This window comes from Symphodus melops (genome assembly GCF_947650265.1).
Source record: "Symphodus melops genome assembly, chromosome: 4".
In the NCBI taxonomy this organism is placed as follows: domain Eukaryota; kingdom Metazoa; phylum Chordata; class Actinopteri; order Labriformes; family Labridae; genus Symphodus; species Symphodus melops.
Genome location: NC_136694.1, coordinates 1,983,952 through 2,010,845, shown reverse-complemented (window position 1 = coordinate 2,010,845; position 26,894 = coordinate 1,983,952). Strand labels below are relative to the sequence as shown.

Genomic DNA, 26,894 nt, shown 5'->3' with positions numbered 1-26,894 from the left:
TTCAGCAGGGAAAGATGAAATTCTTCATATCTTAGATACACGTAAAAAAAAAGCCACTCCTACCTCTTGTTATAATATGTCATCGCCACCTGATCTTATCTGTATATTTATTGAATCTGCATCGCAATAATAATTTATGGGACCAATGGTGCAATAACATGTCGATGCTTATCTGCTCTGTGTGCATGGTAGTGTTCATACAGTTTACACAGACTTACATCTTTACGTTGCTGCCTCTTTGAACTTTTTTTTTTAATTGAATTTTGCACTGTGTGATTGTGTTCTGCTGTCCTGTGATCAATAAATGATTATCTAATCTTATCTTACAGGCTTGTTACGGAGAGTCGTCGTCTTAATGGCTGCTTGTATTTGTCCTTCATGATTTCATATCCACAACTGTGACTAACTCAGAGTCACGTCACTACTCCTGTGCAAACTTTACAGCCGGGTGATCTGGTCAGAGGAAACCTGCTTGTCACTGAGTGTTGAGTTTAACAACCTGTCAGTCACACTGCGCGGCTCGTTCCTGGAAAGGAGCCGTGAAAACCCCCATCAGCGGCGTTTGTTGTTTGACACTGATGGTTTCTGTGGAAGTCGTTATCCGGGCCTGCACATGATGACGTCAGCGTCAGGTGCTCAGTGAGCGTTAGGCCGACCCTACCGGGGGTCTCATGGAACTGAAATATGGTCACCTCAAATGTTTACATATGGATCAATAAAAGGGAACACCGGCTGTGACGAGCCTGCTGCTGTCTCCGGTTGCTCGGTGGTCTCTGGGATCCATTGTGCAGAAATGTCCTCTGCAGCCTTTCTTCTCCTGTCTGCAGTAAAACACAGAAACAAAAAGCCTAAATGTGCTCTACATTAAATATGAACTTGCAGCAAAGAAATTAAATTATGACACGATTGAAAAAAAAAACATTTCAGTAAAAAGCTGCATGTGTTTTGGATGTCTGTGTTCGCCGGAGTTTTGAGAAGTCAAAGTGGGTCACGAGCTGAAAAAGGGTTGGGACACACTTATAGTCAAACTCATCGTATCCCACAATGCATTGTGCGAAGAACACTATTCATGCAACAGGATTTTTTTGCGAGCAGAGTGGCTTGACATGATGATTCTTCAGCATGTAAACATGTCGCTAAAGCAGAAAATTCAAAGTAAAGGAGCAGTCAGTTTAATCCGTAAAGGCCTCAAAAAAAAAAAAAAAAAAAAAACATTTTCTCTGCTGGTTTTTGTCGTATCCTCATGAAGTCCAAACCGATTGGTTGATATCTGTCAGTGATGTCACTTTGACCGCCCTGACGCTCTCCTGATCGTGTTCTGTACAAAGAGCTCCCAGGGGAACCGAACGGTCTGAGAGTCAAACCAGGATGTGGAACAAAAGCCCTGGAAGTCTTTGATGCAGGCGGGCTGAATGGACCAGCTCACCTCAAACATGCCACTCAGGTTGGTTCAGTCTGAAATATGTCAACAACTCCTGGATCAAAGCTTCTGGATAACATTTAGATATATTGGCAAATGTGTTGCAAAAATACAAGTGTGTGAATTGTCATGAAATTTGATTGAGACGTTCGGTTTCCTCTTCAGGTGAAATGTGATAAACTTGGTGCTCACATGTTCTGTAGAATGAGAAATGTCAGAGTGGGGCAGCGACTGCACAGGAGCGGTTAGGCGTTCGGTGCCTTGCTCAAGGGCACCTCGGCACTCAGGGAAGTCTCAGGAAGTGCTCTTCCATCTTGTGGTCAGCATCGAGTCTTGAACCGGCGACCCTTAAAGGGTTCCAAGACACCCACACCTCAGTCTGCTGTTGACCCCCCTCAACACAAACGGTGAGGTTAAAAAAGAGAATGACTGAAAACTCTTCCTGCTGAAAACGTTGAAAGTGTGTTGGATAAGTTGCTTGAAATAGAGAAATGCAGAAATGGAGGCCTGTAGCAGTAATAAGCTCCTCATGCCTGTGAGGTATTTCAAGAAATAATTTGCAGGTTCCCACGATTCTTTAGAGAGGAACAAGAGACGCACTGAGGCCTTTGAGTCTGAAAACCTCCAGAAACAAAACAACATTAATAAGTGCTAAGACTGTAATCTCCGTCTGTGCCTGATAATTACTTGATCCCTTCATGGCAGATGGAGCTGTGTGTGTGTGTGTGTGTGTGTGTGTGTGTGTGTGAGACCCTTTTCCATTTCCATTTGTATTGACAGCAATACGACTGAGTTGAAACCAACAGTGTATCATCTCAGAGTCTAGAAGCTCATGTGGATTTTGCTTGTGATTAAAACATGAATGAAAAGGTGGATATGTGTCAGATCATGTGATTGGCTGCTGCTGAGGTTTAAACCTGCAGACAAAAACATGATGATTGTAAGTGTGAGCAAGGATACTCATAAAATAAAACAAAAGAGGAGACAAATAAAAGCTGAATACTTTTGCTTCGGATTGAAGTTCAGATTTCCTTAACATAATTTCTCATTTAGGAAATCTACAAGTTTCAAAATGTCATTAAAATTTTATAGAAAAGTGAAATTCAGTTTAATACAAATTAAAGATTTAAAAAAGTTTCTGTTCATTTAAATAAATGAACATTCAAACGGACCCGTCTCCTTCTTTACTGACACTTTAGTTTGACAAACTGGTGAACTGGTTGGCGTGGCAACCCGGAGCAGGGGGGAGGGGCCTGTCCCCGTCGGCGACCAATGGCAGCACAGGTATCAACAGGTACGCACAAAGAACACACCTCACATGTACTACACAGAGAGAGAGAGAGAGAGAGAGAAAGAGAGAGAAAGAGAGAGAGAGAGAGAGAGAGAGGCTCCTGGGACTCAGATCCTGTCTGACATGAGAGGGAACTAGAGAAGAGAGGACCATTACAGCCTCAGTCCCGGAGACCTGGATTATTAACACTCCAAACATCTTTAAATAATCCGGATTAAGAGGAGAGTGTGAGAGCCTGGTGGGGAGTTAGAGAGACTTCAGATATTTATTTTACTTTGAGCTTTTCCTGCATTACGAGGCGCTGCTGTCGAGACTCTCCGGTGTGTGTGTGTGGCTCTAAATGTGTGTGTGTGTTGCAACATGTTTCTACAGAAGCATTGTAGAAGGGACTAGTTTCCTGTGACAGGATATTTAGTATCCTTCCACGCAGTTTGTTGGAGTTATTTCTCGAGGTTTGGTAACCCGGGGTTTCAGTGAGTGCTGACTGAACAGGCACCATGATCAGCTCGGAGGGCCTGAGGCCGGCGTCGTCCGGCAGGAAGCCCCTGGGCAAGCTCGCCTCCCGGCTGGAGGAGGTGAAGAACCCGTGGCGGCAGGGCTCCACGCTGGAGCTGAGCCACAACGAGGCGGCGCGCCTGGCCACGGACGCGCTGCTGGAGCAGGGAGAGAAGGAGTACCGCAGGGTGCTGGCCGAGGAGCGGGAGCTCAACTTTCTGTCCCCGCTGGAGGTCCGATACATCACCAAACATGCAGCCAAGGCGTGCGACTCCGACAGCAACGGACTGGGACCGAACGAGCGGGACTTCGGGGACGGAGACGCCGTGTCGGAGCTCACCTCCGGGACTTACTTCCCCATGATGTCCGACGAGGAGCCGCCGATGCTGGAGCTCGGCTGGCCGGAGTCCCCGGCGAGATACGGACCGTCTGAGACGCAGATCTACTTCCAGAGGGACAAGTCCCACAACGTCAAAGACCTGATCAGGTCCCTGATCAACAAAGCCAAAAAGGTAAGAGCAGACTCATTATGTGGATCTTTCACCTCATCAGGTCCCATAAAGAGGAGAATAATTAACTTCAGGAGGCTTAAAGCTGCAGATAAAACAGTGTTAAATAAACTCTAATCAAACAATCAATTACAGAACAAAGGCAAAGTATAGTAACCTTTGTCACAGACTGACAGCCCCTCATCTGAACACACAGAACAGCAGCAGGTCATGTGTCAGGTAAATGATGCCTTACTGTCAGCTGCACAGATAATTCCTGTGAAATGTTCTGTGAAATGTTGCACAAGTATGAGAGCTGCAGTCACTCAAACACACAAAGGACATGTTCTTTAGTTTTGTAAACTCTCTGTCTAGTTTCAGTTACTTCTGGTTTTACAGGCGGACAAACATAAACTATACCAGAGTGATGCAAATGAGCTACAGCAGAGTGAGGCTGTGTTTCATTTGTTAACTAAGACTCGTTCTTATTTTACTGTCAGGCAATGAACATGTTTGTTTGGGCTGTCTGTGTCTTTTATTATCGTACAGTGGGTCGAGTCAGAACACATGAAGTGACAGGAAGGGACCTGCTCCATGATGAGCTGCAGGTCAGATTTGAACCTGGGCTGCCCGCCTGGAGAACCTGCGTCTCCGTACATGGCGTGCACGCTCTCACCACTAGGCGCCCCACGAAAAAGTTTTTATTTTGTTCGTTAGTTTTTCACGAGCGATATTTCTGTCCTCAGTCCTGCGTTTCAGGCTGCAGCCAAGATTGATTTGATCCGATGGGACTTTTTTATGACAGTGATCCGCTCGAGTCCGATCTTTTCACAAAGCTACGGAGGAGACCGAGAAAGCCGAACTCTAACCAACGACAGTAAACAGAAAGATCTGTGCAGCTCGCTCTGACACACTGTGTTTGTGTCCCATTTACTGACCAGATATGTACACAACACACACACACAACACACACACACAACACACACACACAACACACACAGGACACACACACACAACACACACAGGACACACACACAGGACACACACACAGGACACACGGACACACGGACACACACACAACACACACACAGGACACACAGGACACACACACACAACACACAACACACACAGGACACACACACACAACACACACACACAACACACACACACAACACACACAGGACACACACACACAACACACACACACAACACACACACACAACACACACAGGACACACACACACACAACACACACACACACAACACACACACACACAACACACACAGGACACACACACACAACACACACACACACAACACACACACACAACACACACACACAACACACACACACAACACACACAGGACACACACACAACACACACAGGACACACACACACAACACACACAGGACACACACACACAACACACACACACACAACACACACACACACAGGACACACACACACAACACACACACACAACACACACACACAACACACACAGGACACACACACACAACACACACAGGACACACACACAGGACACACACACAACACACACAGGACACACGGACACACACACAACACACACAGGACACACACACACAACACACACAGGACACACACACACAACACACACACAACACACACACAACACACACAGGACACACACACAGGACACACGGACACACACAGGACACACACACAGGACACACGGACACACACATAGGACACACAAACACACAGGACACACACACAGGACACACACACACAACACACACAGGACACACACACAGGACACACACACAACACACACAGGACACACGGACACACACACAACACACACACAGGACACACACAGGACACACGGACACACACACAACACACACAGGACACACACAGGACACACACACAGGACACACGGACACACACAGGACACACACACAGGACACACGGACACACACATAGGACACACAAACACACAGGACACACACACAACACACATACACAAAGTTAGGCTGAGACAGCATTTCCAGCACGGAGACCACCACCCATGGGACTGCAGCGCCCCCTGCAGGGACACACGGGGGACTCCAGCGCCCCCTGCAGGGACACACGGGGGACTGCAGCGCCCCCTGCAGGGACAGAAGGGTGACGTCACTCAGGCTTCAGGCGTTCATATTTACAGTCTGTGGTTTGAACACCAACATGCTGCCAATGCTGTAGTTTGTCCTGCGTGTTTCAGTCATTAAACTTGAGGGGCCGTGCACTTCATCGATCCATTTTCAAAAATCTTTGAAGGCAAACCCGTCGTGAAGATGAAGGACGGATAGAAAGATGAATACGAGCAACACAACAAGTGTCGCTGCGCTTCAAGCCGTTCACTCTCAGCGCGGCAAAAACGAGCTCGACCAGATGTAATCCTGCAGGCACATGCAGCCGATCGTCCAATCACAGAGCTTGTTTTGGTTGTTATGAGTGATTGTATGTTTCTCACATGTTGTACTGACTTCAAATTTATGCTTCAAAGTCACACATTAACACAAACACACAGTGGAGCACCAACTCCCATGACCTGGGAGAAGTCTCTACTCGGATCTCTCTCTCTCTCGCTCGCTCTCGCTCTCGCTCGCTCTTTCTGTAACCATGTCAGACACTTAGAACAAAGAACTGAGCCTGGCAGCGGGGGAACACAAACACTTTTATTAGTCGTGCTTTATTAGGGAGCGTTGCTCTGCTCTACGGCTGCAGACAATTTAGTTAAGCAATGAAAGTTTTTGTGTTGTCTTTAGTCCGACGTGTAGAAACAGCGCGCAGGTTTACAAAAATAACATGCACATGTGTGGAGGGGATTATAGACGGCGTGCAGCAGAAACAACAGCATGACAGCGTTCTGAAAAACATCATGACAAAGACGTCTCCTGCAGTCGGTCAGGTGTTGTTGTTTTGTTTTTCCATCCTCCTCCCTCCAGTGGTTTCCGCTCGGTTTGCTTACAAACAAATGCAGCAGGTCTGGATCTGCCCGCCCGGCCGCCTGCTCTCATGTTTGATCAGCTCTTATCTCCTGTGAGCGCCGAGGCCGACGGCCGGCAGGCCGCTCTGTCACTCATTAAACACACTGACCTCGCTCACTGGACAATAAAGTTTCACTCTCCACTCTTGATGCCACAAAGAATGAACATATGACACCTGTCAGCACAGATGTGTCAAAGGGTCCTCAGCTGACACACACACACACACACACACACACACACACACACACACACACACACACACACACACACACACACACACACACACACACACACACACAATACTACACATTTACTGTGACGTTTCAGTACCAAAATGCTGCCAGTGTTAAATTTCAGTTTTATGCTCACACAGCTCTGCATGTGGTGGACACTGTAGCTTCAGTGTTTAGCCAGCTCTGCATGTTGTGGACACTGTAGCTTCAGTGTTTAGCCAGCTCTGCATGTGGTGGACACTGTAGCTTCAGTGTTTAGCCAGCTCTACATGTGGTGGACACTGTAGCTTCAGTGTTTAGCCAGCTCTGCATGTGGTGGACACTGTAGCTTCAGTGTTTAGCCAGCTCTGCATGTGGTGGGCACTGTAGCTTCAGTGTTTAGCCCTCTGCATGTGGTGGACACTGTAGCTTCAGTGTTTAGCCAGCTCTGCATGGGTCTGTAAAGCTTTCTGCGTTCTAACCTCTCTCCATGTTTCATCTCCAACATTGATCCTAGTTTGAGCAGCTTTCTGCTGCTGGAGCTTATTAGAAACATGCAGAGGCTTTTTAGCTCGGGTACAATCACTTCTATCTGAAGCAGTTCCACTGCCCGCTTCCATCGCTGCAACACCTGTTGACCTGATAACTGCTCTCATATCTGACAAACCCAGGGGCGTCCAAAACGGCCTTCAAAGCCCCGCCTACCTTCTCTGGTCCAATCAGATCCAGAGCATTCAGGAGCAGAATCTAAAGTTAGAAGGAGGACATACTGGCTGCTGCATTGTTGTCAGAGAAGCTTCAACACAGCAGGTTTCCTTCATGATCACAGAGGAGGAGAGCAGCTCTCTGATTGGTCCGCCTAAGTTTTTTTTTTTTTTTTTCAAAACTTCTGCAAAGATACATGTGCAAGTGTGACTTTACAATTGTGAGTTATTTGAAGTTGGCAAATTGTCTCATGATGTCCTCGCCGACCACATTACAGCTCATTAAGAGTTGCCGTGTTGTTGGCAGACAGCGGAGCACACGCTGCGTGAGTCACTCTCCACAGACACTTCCTTGTTCTCTCTCTCTCTCTCTCTCGATGTGTAAATAGACTCGTTTCATATGCATGACGCCTGAGTCTGCTGCTAAAAAAAAAAAAGAAGAGAAAAGTGAGAAAAATCCGACCTGTTCCATCAATCTCAAATATCCAATTACACAATATTCACTGTACAAAGCCATCACAGTGACCTCCTTCTGTGTGTTTGTGCTGAGTCAGCAGGTTTCAGATCCAATGACACTGACACAGTTCATCAGTCAGTCGATGGAGAGGATAACCAGCCCACCTGCTGTTAGAACTCTGTTAGCTGCTTCGCTACAGTTAGCTTGAACTCCGATGCTTTCTTTCTTTAACCTGCACAAAGAACACAGTAAAGTTGTTTTCATTTATAGAGTGTGTGTGTGTGTGTGTGTGTTATTCCTTTTTCAGGCTTGTCTCCTGGTGTGTGTGTGTGTGTGTGTTCAGGTGCAGAAACATGTCTGAACATGTGTGTGTATGTTTGCACAGAGCTGCAAACTCGACTGTTCTCACCAGTTTAGTAAATACATCCTCCTAATATGAGACGCCTCCGAGTGTTTGTTGTTGCCATGGTATCAGAACAGATATGGATATTGTTGGGTTTTTTTATGTTACATTCTGGTGTCCTGCCAGCCCGTCCCTCTCCCGGAGCAGACTTAGTGATTGGTGTTTGAAGCGTCTCTTCTGATCAGGCGTGTAAACCCTCGCAGTGAAGAGGCCCCACGCTCATGAAATGTTGATGCGTCTGCGCTGCATGCTAACGTCTCCCGTGTCTCCCTGCTGCTTCAGGTGATCGCCGTGGTGATGGACGTGTTCACGGACGTAGACCTGCTGTGTGATCTGATGGAGGCGTCCAACAAGCGCAGAGTCCCCGTCTACATCCTGCTGGACGACAAGAACCTGGACTCCTTCACAGACATGTGTTCGGCTCTGGACATTCAGAACTCCCACCTGAGTGTAAGTCACACAGCGGACCGTCGCTAACACAGACGTGTCATGTCTGACATGTCTGACAGAGACGGAACAACCAGACGGACAGAGCTCTTTGTTTGCTCGCCCCAAATGTGTCTTCCTCAGTGAACCCGCGTCAGTTTCAAACCCGACTAAAACACACTCAATGAGAAATTTAAAACGCTAACTTTAACCACTTGTTGTAACGCAGCCAGCAGTTCACCAGGCAGAGAATAAACCAGTTAACCATCAGAGTGACTGGTCGACCGGCTCATATCATGCAGCATTAAAATCCCTCTGCTGTCAGCACATGTATCACACAAACACAACCGAGCTAATCTCGAGACAGTCAGTGTTGTTATACTTCAGTTCAGTATAGCCTGTAAGCTAATGTGAGTTTGAACTGAGTGTGTTGCAGTTTAACCGTCCCAACACTCAGCTTCTAGAAGTCACACCGGAGTGTCAAAGCAGAGCGGCCCCAGCCAGTGGCGTGTGTGTGTGTGTGTGTGTGTGTACGTGTGTCTCCATTTCTGCTTTTTCAAAGATGTGTGTGTGTGTGTTTGTGTGCAGAACATTCGTGTCCGCAGTGTGTGTGGGGACACGTACTGCACCAAGAGCGGCAAGAAATTCACCGGGCAGGTCCTGGAGAAGTTTATGATCATCGACTGTGAAGAGGTCATCGCTGGGTCGTACAGGTTAGTCACACACACACACACACACACACAGTAGCAGACTAAGGGTCCGGCAGCAGAAACTCCGGGTAAAATCCATGATGATGCATCACTGATAAGAGTTTGAGATTGAATGTCACGCAGAAACACTGGTGTCAGGTACAGAGTTCACTTTGTTTGTAGCCTTGAAATGTGTTGAAGGGAAGTCTTTGGTCCGGACTCGGGGGACAGTCGACGTCACGTCATTGCGTGGCTCAGTGACCACGCAGCTGTAAAATAGCTGGAACAGTTGAAATTGTGCAATGTACCTTTAAGACAAACTGTGTTGCTAGGTTACGAGGGGAGCGACATCACAAGATGCTTTTATGGGACCATGGACGGACGCTGGTAACCAAGCTCCTTCCTTTTGCTTCTACACGTGGACACGACTTCGCTGCAGTCTGATAAAATAATAGTCGTACAGCTCGGGCTTAAGTCACCGTTAACCACGAGGCACGGATCCAAACCGTGGTTTTTGTGGTTGTATAACCATTTCATCGACTCTGACCTCATACAAAGAAAAAAACTGGTTTGGAAGTTAAGACGCATGTTAAAACCTGCCAGGGAAGGTCCGTTGGAATTAATTGCACGATGAGAAACCGTATTGTTTTGGAGTTTGGACGTTGAACAGAAACAAACCTAAAAAATGCTTTTAGCCTCCCTGAACTCAAACAAAAATCTCCAGATGATCAGTCGCTGTTCCAAGATGTGAAGTTCCTCCTTCGTAAGAAAAACTCACAAAGGGACAGAAAGAGACGCTCAGAGCGCCGAAGGGGACGCGGCTCGTCATCTCACAGCAGCAGACATCTGACATTGACTTTGCATCTTTCCTGATAAGCAGGTCTTACAGGAGGAAGCCGCTCATATTCACTTTTGCAAATGTGTCGATAAGCTTGTGGAACAATAGTCCTGTGTGTGAGCGGACTGCTGCTGCCGGTGAGGAGACGTTTGTGCTATTGGAATCAGTTTTAGAATACCTGAGTAATACCTGTAATTAGAGCCGCATGCCAAACACACGGAGAATGTTCTGCACAGGTTTAATGGAACCAGTGAAGACACGATTTCACGCACTACATCGCCATTTCCATACTAGCACACATTTCTCTTTCTTTGAGATGATCCGTCACGTTTATGACACTTTTCGAGTGTTTAACGAACTTAAAAAGTCACCTCAGTTCAGGTGAGATGTGATAACGACTTACTGTCGTTGAATTTTTTAGATTATGTACGCTTCATTAAAATAAGTCAAACAACGACATTTGTCACAGGAAATGGGTTTGAATGATGTATGTCCACTTAAGGCTTCCGTACAGTCGTCATTGTCGTTGTGGCGGAGAGCTCACGTGATCTTACAGGGACGTAACTTGAAAAATCACTGTCGACATTTTTCTACGAAAACCTACAATAAGCAGAAGCTTCTTTCTTCTGAAGCACAAAGCCGAGGTCCATGCCGACGGATGTTGTCATGTTGTCTAACGTGCGGTGTGGATGTGCAGGTAGCAGGAGGCCACATAACCACGTTAAGGTGTCTGTTCCCCAAAGTGCTTCTTGAAACAGGGGGAAGGAGTTTCAGGTTTGTAGTACTCAAAATCCATCTCAGTCTCAAGAACGGTGTCGAGACCTCTTCTTGAAGGTCTCAGTCTCATTTCGTAATCTAAGGCATATTTACTCGGACTTGTTCGGTCTCAGACTGGGAATACTCCGGATGCACTGACCGACTGTTTTTCCACATCAGAAGGAAAACAGAACACGTAAGTTTAATTTACTTGAAAGCACCAAGTACACCCGAGCCCTTCTAGAGAGGGGGCGTGGTCAGACACAGCTCATTTACATATTTAAAGATACAGACACAGAAACAGCCTGTTCTGAGCAGGGCTGAAATAGAGGGGTTTATAGACATGATCAAACACAGGATCAGAGTGGATTTACAACAACACACTTCACACACAGAGGAGAGGAGCTCTGACACTGATTCAAACTCGGCGAAGAGGAGGAGGAGATGTGACCTTTAAGGGTTAACAGCGCTTCTTAATTCTCTGCTCAGACTGAACTCTGTGTTGTTTTTCTGTTCGCTCTTTATTCCCTCAGGGAGACGTGTGTTTCAGTGTGTGTGTGTTTGTGTCAGTGTGGGTGTAATGTACCAGGAAAGCTGCCAGACAAACAGTGCTGTGGGTTTTGAACAACTTGGTGTCACAGAGCAGGAGGGAAGAGAGAGCGGCTTCTGAAGTGTTCCTCTCGCGTCACGGTGTCATGGCGATATCTGTCTCAGCGAGCAAACCAAACGCTGTTCTCCCTCGCAGGAAATCAACTTCTGCTTGTTCAGTCTTCACGAGAGTGTGCTCAACGAATCAAGTCAAGTCGGTTTTATTTGGATCTCAGGGCGCACATTTGCCTCCAGGGTCTGTACAGTGTGAACAGCATGCGGCGTCCTCAGACGTTCGATTTAACGGGAAAATGCACAAAATGCAAAGCGCTAACAGAAAGAGGACGGTGTGTTCAAGTACCAGAATGAAAGGTGTGACTCTTCTCTTTTGTCTCTGCTTCCTCGTCCCGTCTCATTACCAAACTTTCTCCTCGTCACTCGGAAGTCTCCGATTGAATCCGACCGCTGCAGTGGAGCGTTTTCTTTTAATTGTGCAGTTTCAGGTGAATGTGCAGGGCGCGGCACGCCAGCCCGGGGCTGACGAACTGAGGAATGAAGGGCGAGGTCCAAATGCTTCTGACAAATATGATGTTGTCTTATCATGGCAGCACGCCTCTCTCTCTCTCTCTCCTGCGCTGAGCGACCTGGGAGTGCTCGCTTTCATCAACGTTTCCTGCAGACGAGCAGCGTTAAGAAGCACAACTGACTGACGCGTCATGAACCAAGTGGTTGAAAATGGAACTGAACTGGTGCTTTGGCTGTGTCAGCTTAATCTGTCACGTCGACCCAAGCGATGCGTGAGACGCGTTTACGTCCTGCAGAGAGGGCTGAAGTTTGGCGCTACGAGCACGGCTAACGTTAGCATAACTGACAACATTTCCCCCGCTGATGCTGCGTTTGCTTTGATATATACTCTGCCCAATGTTGACAGTTTTCTTTAAACAATTAAATAATCCTAAATATCAGAGTATAATCCAGTGGACTTGTTCCCTCAGGCAGAATCCAGAGAAAGAGGAGCAAAGAAATCCCTTCAGGCAGATTTAATATGACTGTTTGACTGTGAGGAACACGCACATCGTGGACTCGTTGCTCCTGAATAAAGCGTTTCACGTGGTTCAGTACTGAAGTCTGTCTCTGAGAGCAGTGACCTCCATTTGTGGAAAAGTTGAAGACTCTCCTTCTATTTTAATCCAAACTGTGTGAGAAGAGTCACGCTGCAGGAAACAGACACAGCAGCTGACTTATTCTCGGATGATTTATATTCTGAGACACTTTTCTTGTGTTGTGATTTCCAATGAGATTCCCTTCCTCTAAAGTCAGATATCAAATCTGAGGTGAGGTTATTCTGGGACGCTCGAGCTCGCAGTGAAACGCCCTCCGCGCAGGCTTTGTGGACATGGTCCGTCCTCATCGTGATGTAAACGTTTCAGTTCATGCAGTGAAGGCGTGCTCTGATCAGGTGATCCTCAGGAACATACCAGGGATTTCACTGTCGCTTCAAGGTATCGACACACGCCGTGAGCTGTGACTGATTTATTGTTCATAAAAAAAGCAGTCGTGCAGGTTCCTCACTTTAATTGGAGTGCTGTTTTCAGCGTGCAGCTCAGCACACCTTGAAGGACTCAGACAACACTCCACACATCAGAAAAGGTGAATTATTTGTGCAGCTGCTCTCGTGTCTGCAGAGGTTTAAACAGGTCATAACACTGAGGGACAGATTTATGTCCTTTAGGATGTGAGACGCTTCTTCAGACATGTCAGTACAAACGCAGCACACTGGAGTGAACCACGGACCTGCAGCTACCGTCTTCATTTACTGACACGCAGCAGGAACACTGACTGTTTGCACACGTGCACAAAGCTCCTCAAACTGTCCTCACAGTTTGAGCGGCGAGCTTCATGTTTGGACGCAAATGGAGAATCTTTCACCTCAACACGTCAGGGAAAAAAACATTTTTTCTTGCCACGTGTGATGAGCTGATGTTTTTTGTCATTACTCAACCTTTTGTATTTGTTCAACTTAATTTGTACACTTATTGCTCTCTGTTAGAGAAGTGGAAAAAAACATTCTTCATTGTCATTAAACAAACAAAAACAAGAAGAACAGGAAGAGACAACACAGAGCAAAGTCATCCAACACAGGGACTAACAGTCATCCAACACAGAGACTAACAGTCATCCAACACAGAGACTAACAGTCATCCAACACAGAGACTAACAGTCATTCAACACAGAGACTAACAGTCATCCAACACAGGGACTAACAGTCATCCAACACAGAGACTAACAGTCATCCAACACAGGGACTAACAGTCATCCAACACAGAGACTAACAGTCGTCCAACACAGAGACTAACAGTCATCCAACACAGAGACTAACAGTCATCCAACACAGAGACTAACAGTCGTCCAACACAGAGACTAACAGTCATCCAACACAGAGACTAACAGTCATCCAACACAGGGACTAACAGTCATCCAACACAGGGACTAACAGTCATCCAACACAGAGACTAACAGTCATCCAACACAGAGACTAACAGTCATCCAACACAGAGACTAACAGTCATCCAACACAGAGACTAACAGTCATCCAACACAGAGACTAACAGTCATCCAACACAGAGACTAACAGTCGTCCAACACAGAGACTAACAGTCATCCAACACAGAGACTAACAGTCATCCAACACAGAGACTAACAGTCATCCAACACAGGGACTAACAATCATCCAACACAGAGACTAACAATCATCCAACACAGAGACTAACAGTCATCCAACACAGAGACTAACAGTCATCCAACACAGAGACTAACAGTCATCCAACACAGGGACTAACAGTCATCCAACACAGGGACTAACAGTCGTCCAACACAGAGACTAACAGTCATACAGTGGAATTGAAACGTAACGACAGGAGCCTGTGTGTTATCACAAAGGATATTTGACAGTAAGGATGCTGCTCCATAATCTTTTACTTTTAGTACTTTTAATACTGTGCATGCCTCCAGTCACCATATAATCTGGAATATATGTCACATATAAGACACTGAGTAAAAACAGGTTTAAAAGTCTTCCTGCCTGATGGTTTATATGGTGTTCAGTGTGCAGTCTGTGGACGGTCGTTCAGCTCTCGGCCTCAGTGAAAGTTGTGATGTACACACTCCTCATCCGTCCCGCCTCCTCGGCTGGTCACTCACATGAAACCAGCACTACACAAGCGTTGTTCACTGAGCTGCATACCACTCGTAAACTGCTTCAGTGGGCTCGCTCAGAATAAGTTGCTGACAGCGACCCCCCCCCCCCTTCTTTCCTTCCTTTAAAAAAAAAAAAAAAAAACTACCCCGACATGTCACCAGCAGCTCTCGCTGCCACTCAGTCATGTTTGAAAGCATTCCTTCTACTAATCAAACTGTGGGTGTTATGTAAGGCCAAGGTGCAGCAGGGAAAATGCCAACATTTTCCATGTTGGCATTTTATTGCAGTGACGTGACGCAGCTCGCTCAGAATCAAACATCCTCATGACCACGAGGTAAAGAAGCCTCTGATCAGCCATGCAGGCACACTCTTCTCCTCAGCGTTCATGTTCTCGCTGTCTGCTGCTGGCTGATGATCCGATGAGTCACCGCAGTGATTCATGTTAGCGCCGGAGGTGGTCGGAGGTTTTATCAGCCGGAGGTGGAGGGAGATCATTCACACACAGCCTCTGTGTGTGTGTGTGTGTGTGTGTGTGTGTGTGTGTGTGTGTGTGTGTTTCATAAGTTTACTACACATAAGAGGACTCCATGATCGGAGAGCCCAGGAGCTCTGCAGGTTGTGACACTTTAAAGAGGACGCTTCCCTCATAAAGAAGTCGATTCCTGAGTGTTCAGGGTGCATGAGGAGAGCAGGAGCTCCACTGCTCGCCTGCCTGTTTCCTTTGCACTGTTTCTGATTAACACTTGAGTACTCAGCGTGTGGGCAGTGTAAGCTTCTAACAACATAATGATCACAGGAGCTTTTGTTCTTCAAGCTCATGTGCTTGAATAATAATGACTTGTAACGACGTGTTATTGTTGTATCCACTATTATTATTCTAATTACATTGTCAAAGTGCGTCTTATTATCACTCATCTCTGCTTCGAGCATTTTCAGTGTCCTTCAGTAACTTTGCAGAAATGTCTCTGGTGTGTGTTGTTGAGGACGAGCACCGTCTGCAGGTGTGAATATTAATTAGCACTGCGCGGTGCGTGTGAACGCCCACATCGGGAGGATTTCGGGGGGCAGTCCTGCAGAAATGCTCGGGACATTTTCAGGAGTGCACATGTGGAAACGGCTTTTTGATTGGCTGTTAGAGAACCATTTATTTTGGGTGGTGAAGCAGCAAGTTGCGAGTAGCTCTTTATGCATTTCAGCGCAGCACGTTTCCTTTTGTTTGTCCTTTAAATCAAGACCGAGAAGACGTCTTTGTCACGTGCATGTGAAGCTGAGAAGATTTGAATGTTAACACTCTGTTTTGTCAATGTTTACGTTTCAAAGAACAAACATATAGCAGGGGGGTGGGGCTTATTACATTTAAAGAGACACACACACACCAAACGGAGCGTTTCTACAGGGTCACAAACCTCCTCTGCTGCTTGATTCATGTTATATTTGGATCAAAGCTCAGAAACACAGATGTTTAGAGCACAGGGGGAGCTGAAGGTGGAGGGGGGGGGATATGTCCTCTTTAATGATGTTTTCTCCCTGCTTATTGTGATGTTAAAAGGTTTGATTTAAAAAAAGAGTCCTATCGGGAAATGTGTTTTCAGCAGCATCTTAACTCACCTCCTCAGGAGGGGAACAAAACTTCAAACCTCATATTAACAGTCAGAAGCTATGATGTAGTAAAAGACGCTTCTCAAAGCATCTCTCTTTAGTGAAAGTGAAGAGTGAGATATCACATGACGTGCACATCTCACAGGTTGTTGGAATGACTCACTGTATTCTCACTCCTCCTCCTCCTCCTCTTCTGTCTCCTCTCTAGTTTCACCTGGCTGTCGGCTCAGGTGCACAGCAACATGGTGATGCATTTCTCTGGTCGCATCGCCGACAGTTTCGACCGGGAGTTTCGCTGCCTGTACGCCGACTCACAGATCGTCGACTGCTTCAGCAACACTGAGGAGGAGGGAATGCCTTATTACCCGTCGTACCAAGCAGTCATGACCCCCGGCATGGGCATGGGCCACGGGCCAGTCATGGGCATGGATTTACTCTCTGACAGGTGCCAAGCTGGAGTCATACTCACTACGTGACGTTGTCAATGAAAATGATGAGAAATGTTCATTTCAGTTTCTGAAGGCTGATTGTGACATATTCCAGTTTACCATGGGGAGCATCTTCCTCCACTTCCTCACACATAGCATGTTTTTAAATGGACCCTGGCTGGTGTTTTTACATTATTAGCTGTTATGTTTTAGGCTTTTTATGTGGTGTTTGTATGTAGGTTACCAACAGTATTGTCGGTCTGTTCTTGATGTCCCCATGAAGACATGGACTTGATCTTAGCTCACATATTTGTCTTTCTTTTACCCCAGCCGGCAGCGGGAAAGAGTCTGCTCTGAAAACTCCAGCAGCCAATCGAGCAACAGCGTGTCAAGTGTGAAGGCTGCACCCGGGATGACCTCTAACCCCGTCTACAAGGTCACCCAGAGTCACGACAAGAAGGAGGCCAGCAACGGCTCCCACCTCAGCCCTGAGAGGAGAGCGGGAGGACTGACCCCGACGCCTCAGGGTCACATCACACCAGGATCACGAGGCCAAGCTAACGGAGGAACAACCCACAGCCCTGTGACGGACAGACCGCCGCCTCCCTATGGTCACCAAATGGGCATTGATTGGAACAAGCCCAACCCGGCGGATGTCATGCGCTCAAATATCGGAGGCACCTCCTCCAAGTTTCAAGCGCTGGGGTTGTACGACCACAAATCCAGCCTGTTCCACAGTACCGGGCTCGTCTCAGGCACCCCCAACTCAAACCTGAACCCAAAAACACAGACCCCCACCCCCATCAGTGACAGCAAACTCGCCCCCAAACAGAGGGCTCCCTCCAACCAGCTCCTCAACAAGTTCTCAGACTTCTTTCTGCCCCCCACCAACAAAGACTCCTACAACTTCCGGAGGTCCCCGTCCCCTCATGGCACCGCCAACTGGGGCGGCCCAGACCTCTCTCAAGCTGAGCCGGAGAGCCAGCAGAGCCCCCCGCCCCCTCCCTCTCCTGTCACATTGATGACCAGACAGGACCAGAAACGAATGACGCTGGGCCACAGCAAGCTGGACCTGGTGAATCATTACAACAAGATGAAATCCAAGCAGGTTTACAGCCGCTTCGAGCTGAAGAGCTCCAACTGAAGCGCCATATCCTCTCTTCTGTCTGAAGCGTACGACAGTTAGGCCCACAGTCAAGAAGAAATACATTCCAGCTTTTTAGATAAAACACTTACAATTGCCATAATAAACTCATATTATTTCAAGGATGGAGAATAGTATGAGAATAGAGTCATAATGTTTTTTTCGTGTGTTTTTATAGGCCATGGTTAGCCTAAAGTTATTTTGAGGAGCATATAAAATATTAGCATATCAGAAGAGCTGCAAGTACTAAAATAAGGAGGCTGAGCATTTTGTGAAGTTCTACTTAAAGCTGAACTATTATTCTGATCTCCATTTTAAAACTCATATTACAATGCTGGCTGTGCAAACTAAACGTGGTAAAAAAAAAAAGGTAAACGCTAAACTGCTCGTTCTATTCACTCCATAGTTCCCCTGGTATAAGATTTCACCAGACGGCTTCAAGCCTCTACCTAAGCCGGTGAAACCTCGGACAGGCTCTCTTCTCCCAGCACTGGAGAGCAGCCCTGCAGTGTTCTGCCTGCCCTGAAGGCTTCCAGAGAGCTGGCCAATCAGGAGAAAGTGGGCACGTGAAAAGGGGGCCCTTAAAGAAACAGCAGCAAAAATGAAGCGTTTCAGATGAAGGCTGAGTTTTCATGATGCTAGGATCAGATACATGAGGAGGTTTCAGAGCTGCACATCATGCAAAGCTGCTCTAAAGGTTTCACAGACTGACGACATGAAACTGAAACATGAGGTCTCCATGTAGCAGAACTTTGAGAGTGTCAAACGCCCATGTTGTGACGTACTGAAATATATTTAGCAGATAAATAAACGTTAAACACAAGAACCGGGAATATGTATTTTTCATGTCATCTAAGGATAACAATAGCCAAGAACTTTCTTATTGTTGCCCAGTCTCCTGCTATCATAATAACACATGGGCTAACCATAGCCTAAAATCATCTCACTGTTCTCGTCTTTTTTTACCTTGGTATAGTTATTCTCCAGTCTTGTAATATTATGACTTTATTCTCAAAACATGACAGCTTTAAAGCATGAGTTAAGTTTTCATCTTAGTAATGTGGCTGAAATAATGCTGAGATTTTCTTCTGACCTGCAAATGTGACCGCATTTTTCACGTCTTTATTCACTACTGCTGGTGTTGGACCAATCAAACAGAACATCCCTGAAACAGACTTTGTTTACATTTTCCTGGCTAAAGATTCACAATGAGGTCATTGATGGCTAAAAGAAAGCAGGACAAGTTATTTTTTATGCTAATATTCTGTCAAATAATCAAGAAAAGTCTTCATCAAGCCCTTCTATTCCTCTCAGCGGTAATCATGTAATTACAGCAATAGACGGGAACAGGAATGAGTCCTACAAACCCAGAAGTGAGTTAGCATTTTAGCACCATGGGTTCTAAACTCTAAAAGTCGATGGGGATTTTGAATGGGTTTGAGTGAAGTGGTTAACACAAGCTTAAGAGATGTTGACGTTTCGTTAGACAAGATAAACTACGTTAGCTAAGACTCCCACTTGTGAATTTTAAAGTTTTTACGCGAACTTAAAATGGCGGTTGCTAACAAGTGGCTAAATTGGACTACATGGTTGTCAAGGAGACATTAAACGTCATCACGCCAGGAACTCTCACTAATCCGCCTTACATCCTCCAGTCGTGTTTTTCAGTGCTCTTGTAAATATTAGGTTCATAAACAACTTATTAAGCTACGGTTTCGTTAGCTTGTCAAAACCGCTGATTAGACCCATGAAGCACAACGGTCGTGACATCAAATGACCGCTCGCGGTGCTAGAGCATAAAGTTAGCTTTTTACATCTCTCGACTGCATTAAATGTTCAAGCTACAGCTACACATCAGACGTGTGTTTGACACAGAGCATATTTTCTGCAATGATCCCAAATTCAATGCAAAAATCCCACAGGATAATTCTCCTTCGAACCCATGGCGAAGATACGAAGATACGTCTTTGTTGGCTTGAAGGCTCCTTTAGCTCAGTTATCCTGTTATTCTTGAAACCATGTTGCCTATATCATCATGTGAGGAGGGTTTACACGTGCAGGAGGGCTGTAACTCCTTGTAAACTCAGTTTACAAAAAGACACACTTTTCCAAATCACTTGAATTGATCCTTGATTTGTTTTTCTTTACATTTTTGAATTATTCAGCTGAACCTGTGAAACCTGAATCAGGTGACCAAATTTAAAAGGGCAATAAATGGGTTTATTGCAAAACGAGCTTGTTTTAACGTTGCACTGTATAAAACATGGACGTACTCTCAGTGACGTCACCCACATTTCTGAAGGAGAGAACGATGTTGGTCGCCATTTTGGAAATGCTGAAGATATAGTGTCGCTCAATGTAGACTCAGGTAAAGAGGCAAAGTTTGCTGGAGCTTCCTGGAAAACGTCTACAATTATGTAAACGAAAGCTTACCCCTTTGTGTATATATCTTCAAACAGGAAGAGAAGCAAATAACCCCATAAAGGTTCTGTGATATAGAAATGAGTTATTGACCGTGAACCAGGCTGTAAAGGTGCCTGCTGTGAAAATGAGCATTTTTACATGGGCGTTGATGAGGATCCCTTGGCTTTTGATGCCAGCCTCAAGTGGACACTTGTGGAACTGCAGTCTTTGATTTCCACATTTGTTTAATTTTTTCAATTGAACAGGTTTCTGTTGGTTTTATTTCTTATGAGCATTTTTTTCACCTAGGTTTTTGTGTGCTCTTAACTTTGATATCATTATTTTTTGTTTTTTATTCAAGCCAAACTTTAAGAGGCTTTAATGTCCGGTGTACTGAGAAATACAGGTAGACTAATACAGGTGGTTGTTGGTTTAATCACAGGCTTGTGTGGACTTGTTTGGAAAGAGCCTGAATGTAAAAGATGTAACTTTTATACATGGAACAAGTCCTGCACTCTGACCCTAAAGGTGAGCTGGCGTACCATAATAAGGATGTAAACTGATAACACCAACCAAAGTACCAGAAGTGATGGAGGGGGGGGGGGGACTGTTTTGAGTTAACACTGATCTGTCCAAATGAATGAACAAATTCTTAATTCTTAGTCGGACTATAATGTCAGTCGTCTTTGTTTTTCTCAGTCAAACTTTCTGTTGTGTAAGAAAGAGATGAAATGCAGGACTTGAGGAAAACATCTGCCGTTTCTTTTCATTTCGACCTGCTTTATGGGATTGAATGGTCCCTGTAACACTCCTGTATTATAGTGTAGATACCATGTGCCTTCATCATCCTGCCTTAAGGTTTACATCACAATCTAAACAAACCTAACGTGTGCTAACATAGACATGCCTGTCTGAAACCGGATGGGACAGGAGGAAACAAAGCTTATTGTACATAACAGCAGGAGCCCAATAATGTCAACGTTCCTGCTGCTGTTGTCATGAAAACGACTTGTGAAGGGCTTCAGGTCGTAGAAACAGCGTGTCGTAGAAACAGCGTGTCGTAGTACACGCGTCAGAGCAGTTCCTTAATGGATACAGACGAGTGTGTCCACTGCATATTTTGAATATGTACATTTGTACAGAGTGTCTGAACATGTCCGACATGGTCATGAGTAACTTTATTATTGTCAGCATGTTGTTTTCTTTGAGTACTGTTTTGTGATGAGAGGTGCTGATGTGCAGCAGTCTTTCTTCACAGCACTACAGGGATCTCTAAACAAGAAGAGAAGGGCTGTCGTCACCTAAGCAATAAGAACTCACCTTGTGATCAGTTATTTTGATGTGTTGTTTTAACTGCTCATGTCTTATTGTTTTGTTTTTTTTAAACTACAGTCTGCTCGACAGGCTTTTCTGAGTGTACATCATTTTGTTTTTTAGAGGCCTAATACATAAACTGACGATCAGGAGTTTGGGTTTTTTGTTTAAGAATGACTTCTGATTTTTTTTGTTATTTTTATTTTGAACGTTATTTACTGGAGAATGTGAAATATCTGTTTAAGTTGTTAAAATTTTGAACACTCTAGGATTTAATTAAAGAAATGGAAGTGAAAAGATGTTGAAGTGTCGGTCCATCCATCAATCCATGTTCTTAAGCTTCTCTGATGACTGGTGGCGGTGGCGGTGGCAGCAGGGCATCCCTCACCCCAGCAGTGTTTTCCAACTCTGCCTGGGGAGGCCATGTACAAGCTCTGGGTCTCATTTAGCTTTTTTCCCAAGCTGCTAGATCACTTCTGGAAAGCCTAGCAGCTATGTCACGTGCCCCATGTACAGAGGCTATAGCAGCAGTTGATTCGTACCCGTCTTCAGCTCTTCACTCTCTCCTCCCAATGTTTCCTTTCTCTCTTTAGCTGTCCTACCCAGTAAAGGCAAGAATTTCCCAAAAGTATAACTTAAAAAAACCCTGAGAAATGAATTATACAAAATCAATCAAACAACTTAAAACTATCATGTAAATAATTGAGCTTAACCTTCTGCTGGTTGCTAATATGTGAATGAGGTCAAGATGTCTGCTGGGTGTCTGTAGGCCAGTATGTGAATAACACTACGGATCCTCTTTCCCCACTTAGCTACTGTACAGTATGTCTTCCTGACAGGAAGTCAGGCCTGAGTCTGGGTCACAGGCCAATCTATTAACAATGCGAGAGGATAAAACACTCCAAGGGCATATGTGTCCCAAAAGTCCCAAAACCAATGAAGCAATGAATCATGACACAAGTCCTGAAATACAACGTCTGTCTGTATTGTCTGAACAAAGCTGAAATTAAAGAATTGCACTGGTCAGCTGTATCTATTCAATTAAAAAAAACTTTATTTGTCCCAGGGGGCAATTCAAGGGTACACAGAGCACTCGTCTACCTTGCCGACACATATCTGTTGTTTCTTGGCTGAACTGTAAAAAATCTTAGCAAGTGCATTTGTCTAGTTTATAGTGAAAATAGCCATTTGGTTCCTCACTGAAGAGTTCTGAAATAAGATGTACAACCTCAATGAGATACAGACAAGTCATTTTAAGCTAAAAGTAAGACCTGAACAGCTTGCAATGAGAAAACATAACTTCAAGAGATTTAAGCCTGAGTTTACTTTCTGTAACTTGAAATGAGATACTTAAAGATCAACACTATTTTTTAAGTATGGTCTAAATTAAATGAGCATTATGTGACTATGACCCCTAGTGTTTGAAATGTGTACTGCAGTCTAAACTCTAATCATCACAGAGAGCTGTCTTCCCCCCCTCCTCTCTAGAGTGGATGCTCACACAGGTCACCATGGAGTGGACACTGTAGCTTCAGTGTTTAGCCAGCTCTGCATGTGGTGGACACTGTAGCTTCAGTGTTTAGCCAGCTCTGCATGTGGTGGACACTGTAGCTTCAGTGTTTAGCCAGCTCTGCATGTGGTGGACACTGTAGCTTCAGTGTTTAGCCAGCTCTGCATGGGTCTGTAAAGCTCTCTGCGTTCTAACCTCTCTCCATGTTTCAAAAGCATCTCCAACATTGATCCTAGTTTAAGGATGTGACTTTGTCTAATTTCTCGTCAAAAACATCAAATCACAAATATTACAAGGAACATTTAACTACGAAGTCCTGATAAAAAAATTTATCTCAGCAAAAAAAAAAAAGGCCTGCCTTGTTTGTTATATGTAATTAAAAATCTGACAATGGGCCAAGCAAAATAAGTGTGCCTTGAATTAAACACATAATACTGTCTTTTCTTTTGTATGCACTTTGGGCTTCATATTTTATGTATGAAAGGTGCTATATAAAATAAAGCTGAGTTGAGTTATATCTTCAAATACGATGTATATCTGGACTTAATCGACACACAGTCCAATGAGACATTTTTGACAAGAAAAACTAGACAAAGAAACTTGCTGATATTTGTTTTTACAGTTCAGTCATGCTAACTAGTTTACAGGTTGGCTCCTCGTTGTTTACGAGGTCGAAGTTTATACCAGGTTTGTGTGCTTGCTGCCTGTGCTGCATTCCACTTCACAGTTGGAGTGTTTTGTTTATACCTGGGTGTGACAACCGGTTGATTTCACTTCACTCACACTTTCCCTTCTTAGTCTGATGAAGATGCTCACGACTGACTGGACATAATTGTAAAATAAAAGTCACTTAAATTGATCGAAAGTTGATTCTCTCAACTTTGAAAAACTTTGTTTAAACATCAGAATGTTAGCTCATAGTTCATCTTGTAATATAATAATAAGTGAGGACTTTTACCTGCTTTTTGTAAACATATGAGCGTGGTCTTTTTACCTGCTCATCGTTACCTTTGTAATGTTAACAGACAAACCTGTGTTAAAATGTCTTGAGATAACACTTTTTATGATTGACGCTATACAAGTAAAGATTGATTAATTTATCTGACTTCAGTGTGTTCGTGTGTAAGTCAGACTGTCATTAGAACTTACATCAACAGACAGCATGAATGCTACAAAGTCGATTTGTGTATTATCTCCTGTTACAAGTAGGCCTAATATTTGAGAGAAACGTGTAGGAGCCAATTAAAGAGTAAATTAACGTGAACAAAACGTATTTTTGCCCCCTCAGTGGATGACAAAAATGTTTGCAAGTTCAGAACCTATTTATTTCCCCTAATTTCTGACTTGTTCAGCAGCCATTTCTGTACATTTTACAACTGAAACAACACAAATGCAGCAACAACCCCAAACCAGTGTGACCAGATCTCATGAGAGAAACAAGCAACCAGGTCTATGGATATAAGCCCAAACCAAGCGACTTAACTCTTCTAATAGATAATATATACCCAGCCATGCCCAAATCAAATGTAAGATTTTCACGTCTAGGCTACTTAATTATTTTGTGTCATTTTTTCCCAGCTGTAATACATTGAGGCATATATTAAGTCGAAATGTCAATTGAAAGCCCTGGCTGCGGCTGACAGCAACATGTTCATGAAAATCTTGGTTTTGATTTTGAGATGACTGTATCATCTCTTTCTCCCACTCTTTTATATTTTCTTCCATATTTTCCCCACTTATTGCTGGGCATTGTCACTCTGTCGCTCTGTCTGTTTCCTTGTCACCAAGGAAATGGAGTTGTTTACAATGGACAGATCCTGGAAAAGGACGAATTAAATATCTCGTTGTACAGAAAAACAAGCCCAAAGTCTCTAATAACAACAGTCTTGGCAACACTGAACCAAACCGAACCAAATGAAATGTATAAAATGTGTGTATATAGTTGTATATAGTGTGTGTGTGTGTGTGTGTGTGTGTGTGTGTGTGTGTGTGTGTGTGTGTGTGTGTGTGTGTGTGTGTGGTTTGATGATGCTGTGGAACTTCCTTTGATCCTAACCTTCTATTCCATGTCACATGAAAAGCCTTGATGACATCATCATAGTTTAGCAGATGCGCTTTGATCTCTGACATCATCATAGTTCTATGGAATAAGACCTGTTACTTCTTACAGTCACATTTCAGTTTTCACTTTCGATTCTGGAGCTCAAGAGGACAGTTCTTACTCACAGTTAGAGACAGAACTCAGAAACCTTTAGGAGAAGATTTGTGTAAAAGGAACCAATCTGACATCAAGATGGACAAGAGTATCCTGGTCACATCAGAATCTCTTCGGCCCCTGATTAACAAACGATTTGAAATGATCCCTGCAGCTCAGTGGAACATGTTAGCTGAAGGGACCTGGGATTCAGCAGCAGAAGCTCTGGCCGATGTGTATACTGATGTCATGCAGACAGTCTCTGCAGACATCTTTGAATTCGTTGTATCAATGTTTCGAGAGCGCCTGGGCAGAGATCCATTGGAGGCTGCAACAACGAAGCTCACAGATATGGTTGAGAGTGACATTTCTCAGCCAGAAGGAGCCAGCAATAATGAAGAAGAATGCTCTCATTCAAGGCATGTATCATGGGCTGACATAGAAGAGCATACAACAGTCATAAATATGATTACAATGGTCATGGAGGAGTCTACACATGTTGGAGATCAGTTTACACCAGTCATGGAGGAGTCTACACGTGTAGATAAGTCTACATCAGTCATGGAAGAGATCAAACCAGTCGCAGATGAGTCTACACTCATCATAGAAGAGCCTACACCAGTCATGGGAGAGTCTACACTGGTCGTAGAGGAGTCTACATCGGTCATACAAGAGCTTTCATCGGTAGCATCAAACAATGGCCCATCTCCCGAATGTTTGAAGACCAAGCAGCTCATCAATTCACTGACCATGAGGTTCTACCTGCAATGCCCACTGAAAACCAGACGGTCCCTTAAGGCATTAGTCATCATCAGGCGTCTGACCAAAAGGGTACTTGCTGAGTGTGACATTTCTGATGTCTGTAAAATCACTGACATAATGGACTTTAACATGTCTGTCTTAAAAGACGTCAACGCGGAATTTGGCTCCAAAAAAAGGACGCAGAAGGCAGCGTTGAAAGATGTGGAATCTTTTGATGATGCTGTCGTAAAGCATCTGGAAATACATCTGAAGGCCCTCAAGAATCCCAAGAAACCAAGGAAGAGTGCTGTTGGCAGGTTCTTTTCAGCACTGGGACGGGCTTTTACCAAACCCTTTTCATGCTGCTGTGGGAGCCCAACAGAGGACTAATTATTTTCACCTGCCCCACTTCCCAAACAGGATTCCCAGCCTTGATCTTGGCAGTATGGCTTTTCCCTTCTACCCATCTGGGCACCAACAAATCAGTGCACACATGCTGAGTTCTCAGAGTAGACATTTGGACTGCTGATGCCCTCCATTTAGTTGTGTCAGTAAAAGCCACATGTAAATTGAAGGCAC

General features: G+C 44.8%; 1 protein-coding gene across 1 annotated transcript; it reads left to right on the top strand.

The window, feature by feature from the left end:
- Positions 1-2,765: 2,765 nt before the first annotated feature.
- Positions 2,766-22,167, top strand: fam83c (family with sequence similarity 83 member C). The gene is made up of 5 exons (XM_079341886.1): positions 2,766-3,718; positions 8,769-8,936; positions 9,501-9,625; positions 16,790-17,026; positions 17,340-22,167. The coding sequence occupies exons 1-5, from the start codon at positions 3,209-3,211 to the stop codon at positions 18,151-18,153; spliced, it is 1,854 nt and encodes a 617-aa protein (XP_079198012.1). The 5' UTR covers positions 2,766-3,208; the 3' UTR covers positions 18,154-22,167.
- The last annotated feature ends 4,727 nt before the right edge of the window (positions 22,168-26,894 follow it).

Excerpts from the sequence above, each read along its gene's own strand:
- fam83c (XM_079341886.1), top strand. The coding sequence starts at position 3,209 with ATGATCAGCTCGGAGGGCCTGAGGCCGGCGTCGTCCGGCAGGAAGCCC. Across the intron at positions 3,719-8,768 it reads TGATCAACAAAGCCAAAAAG|GTGATCGCCGTGGTGATGGA; the intron begins GTAAGAGCAGAC and ends CTGCTGCTTCAG. Across the intron at positions 9,626-16,789 it reads GTCATCGCTGGGTCGTACAG|TTTCACCTGGCTGTCGGCTC; the intron begins GTTAGTCACACA and ends TCTCCTCTCTAG.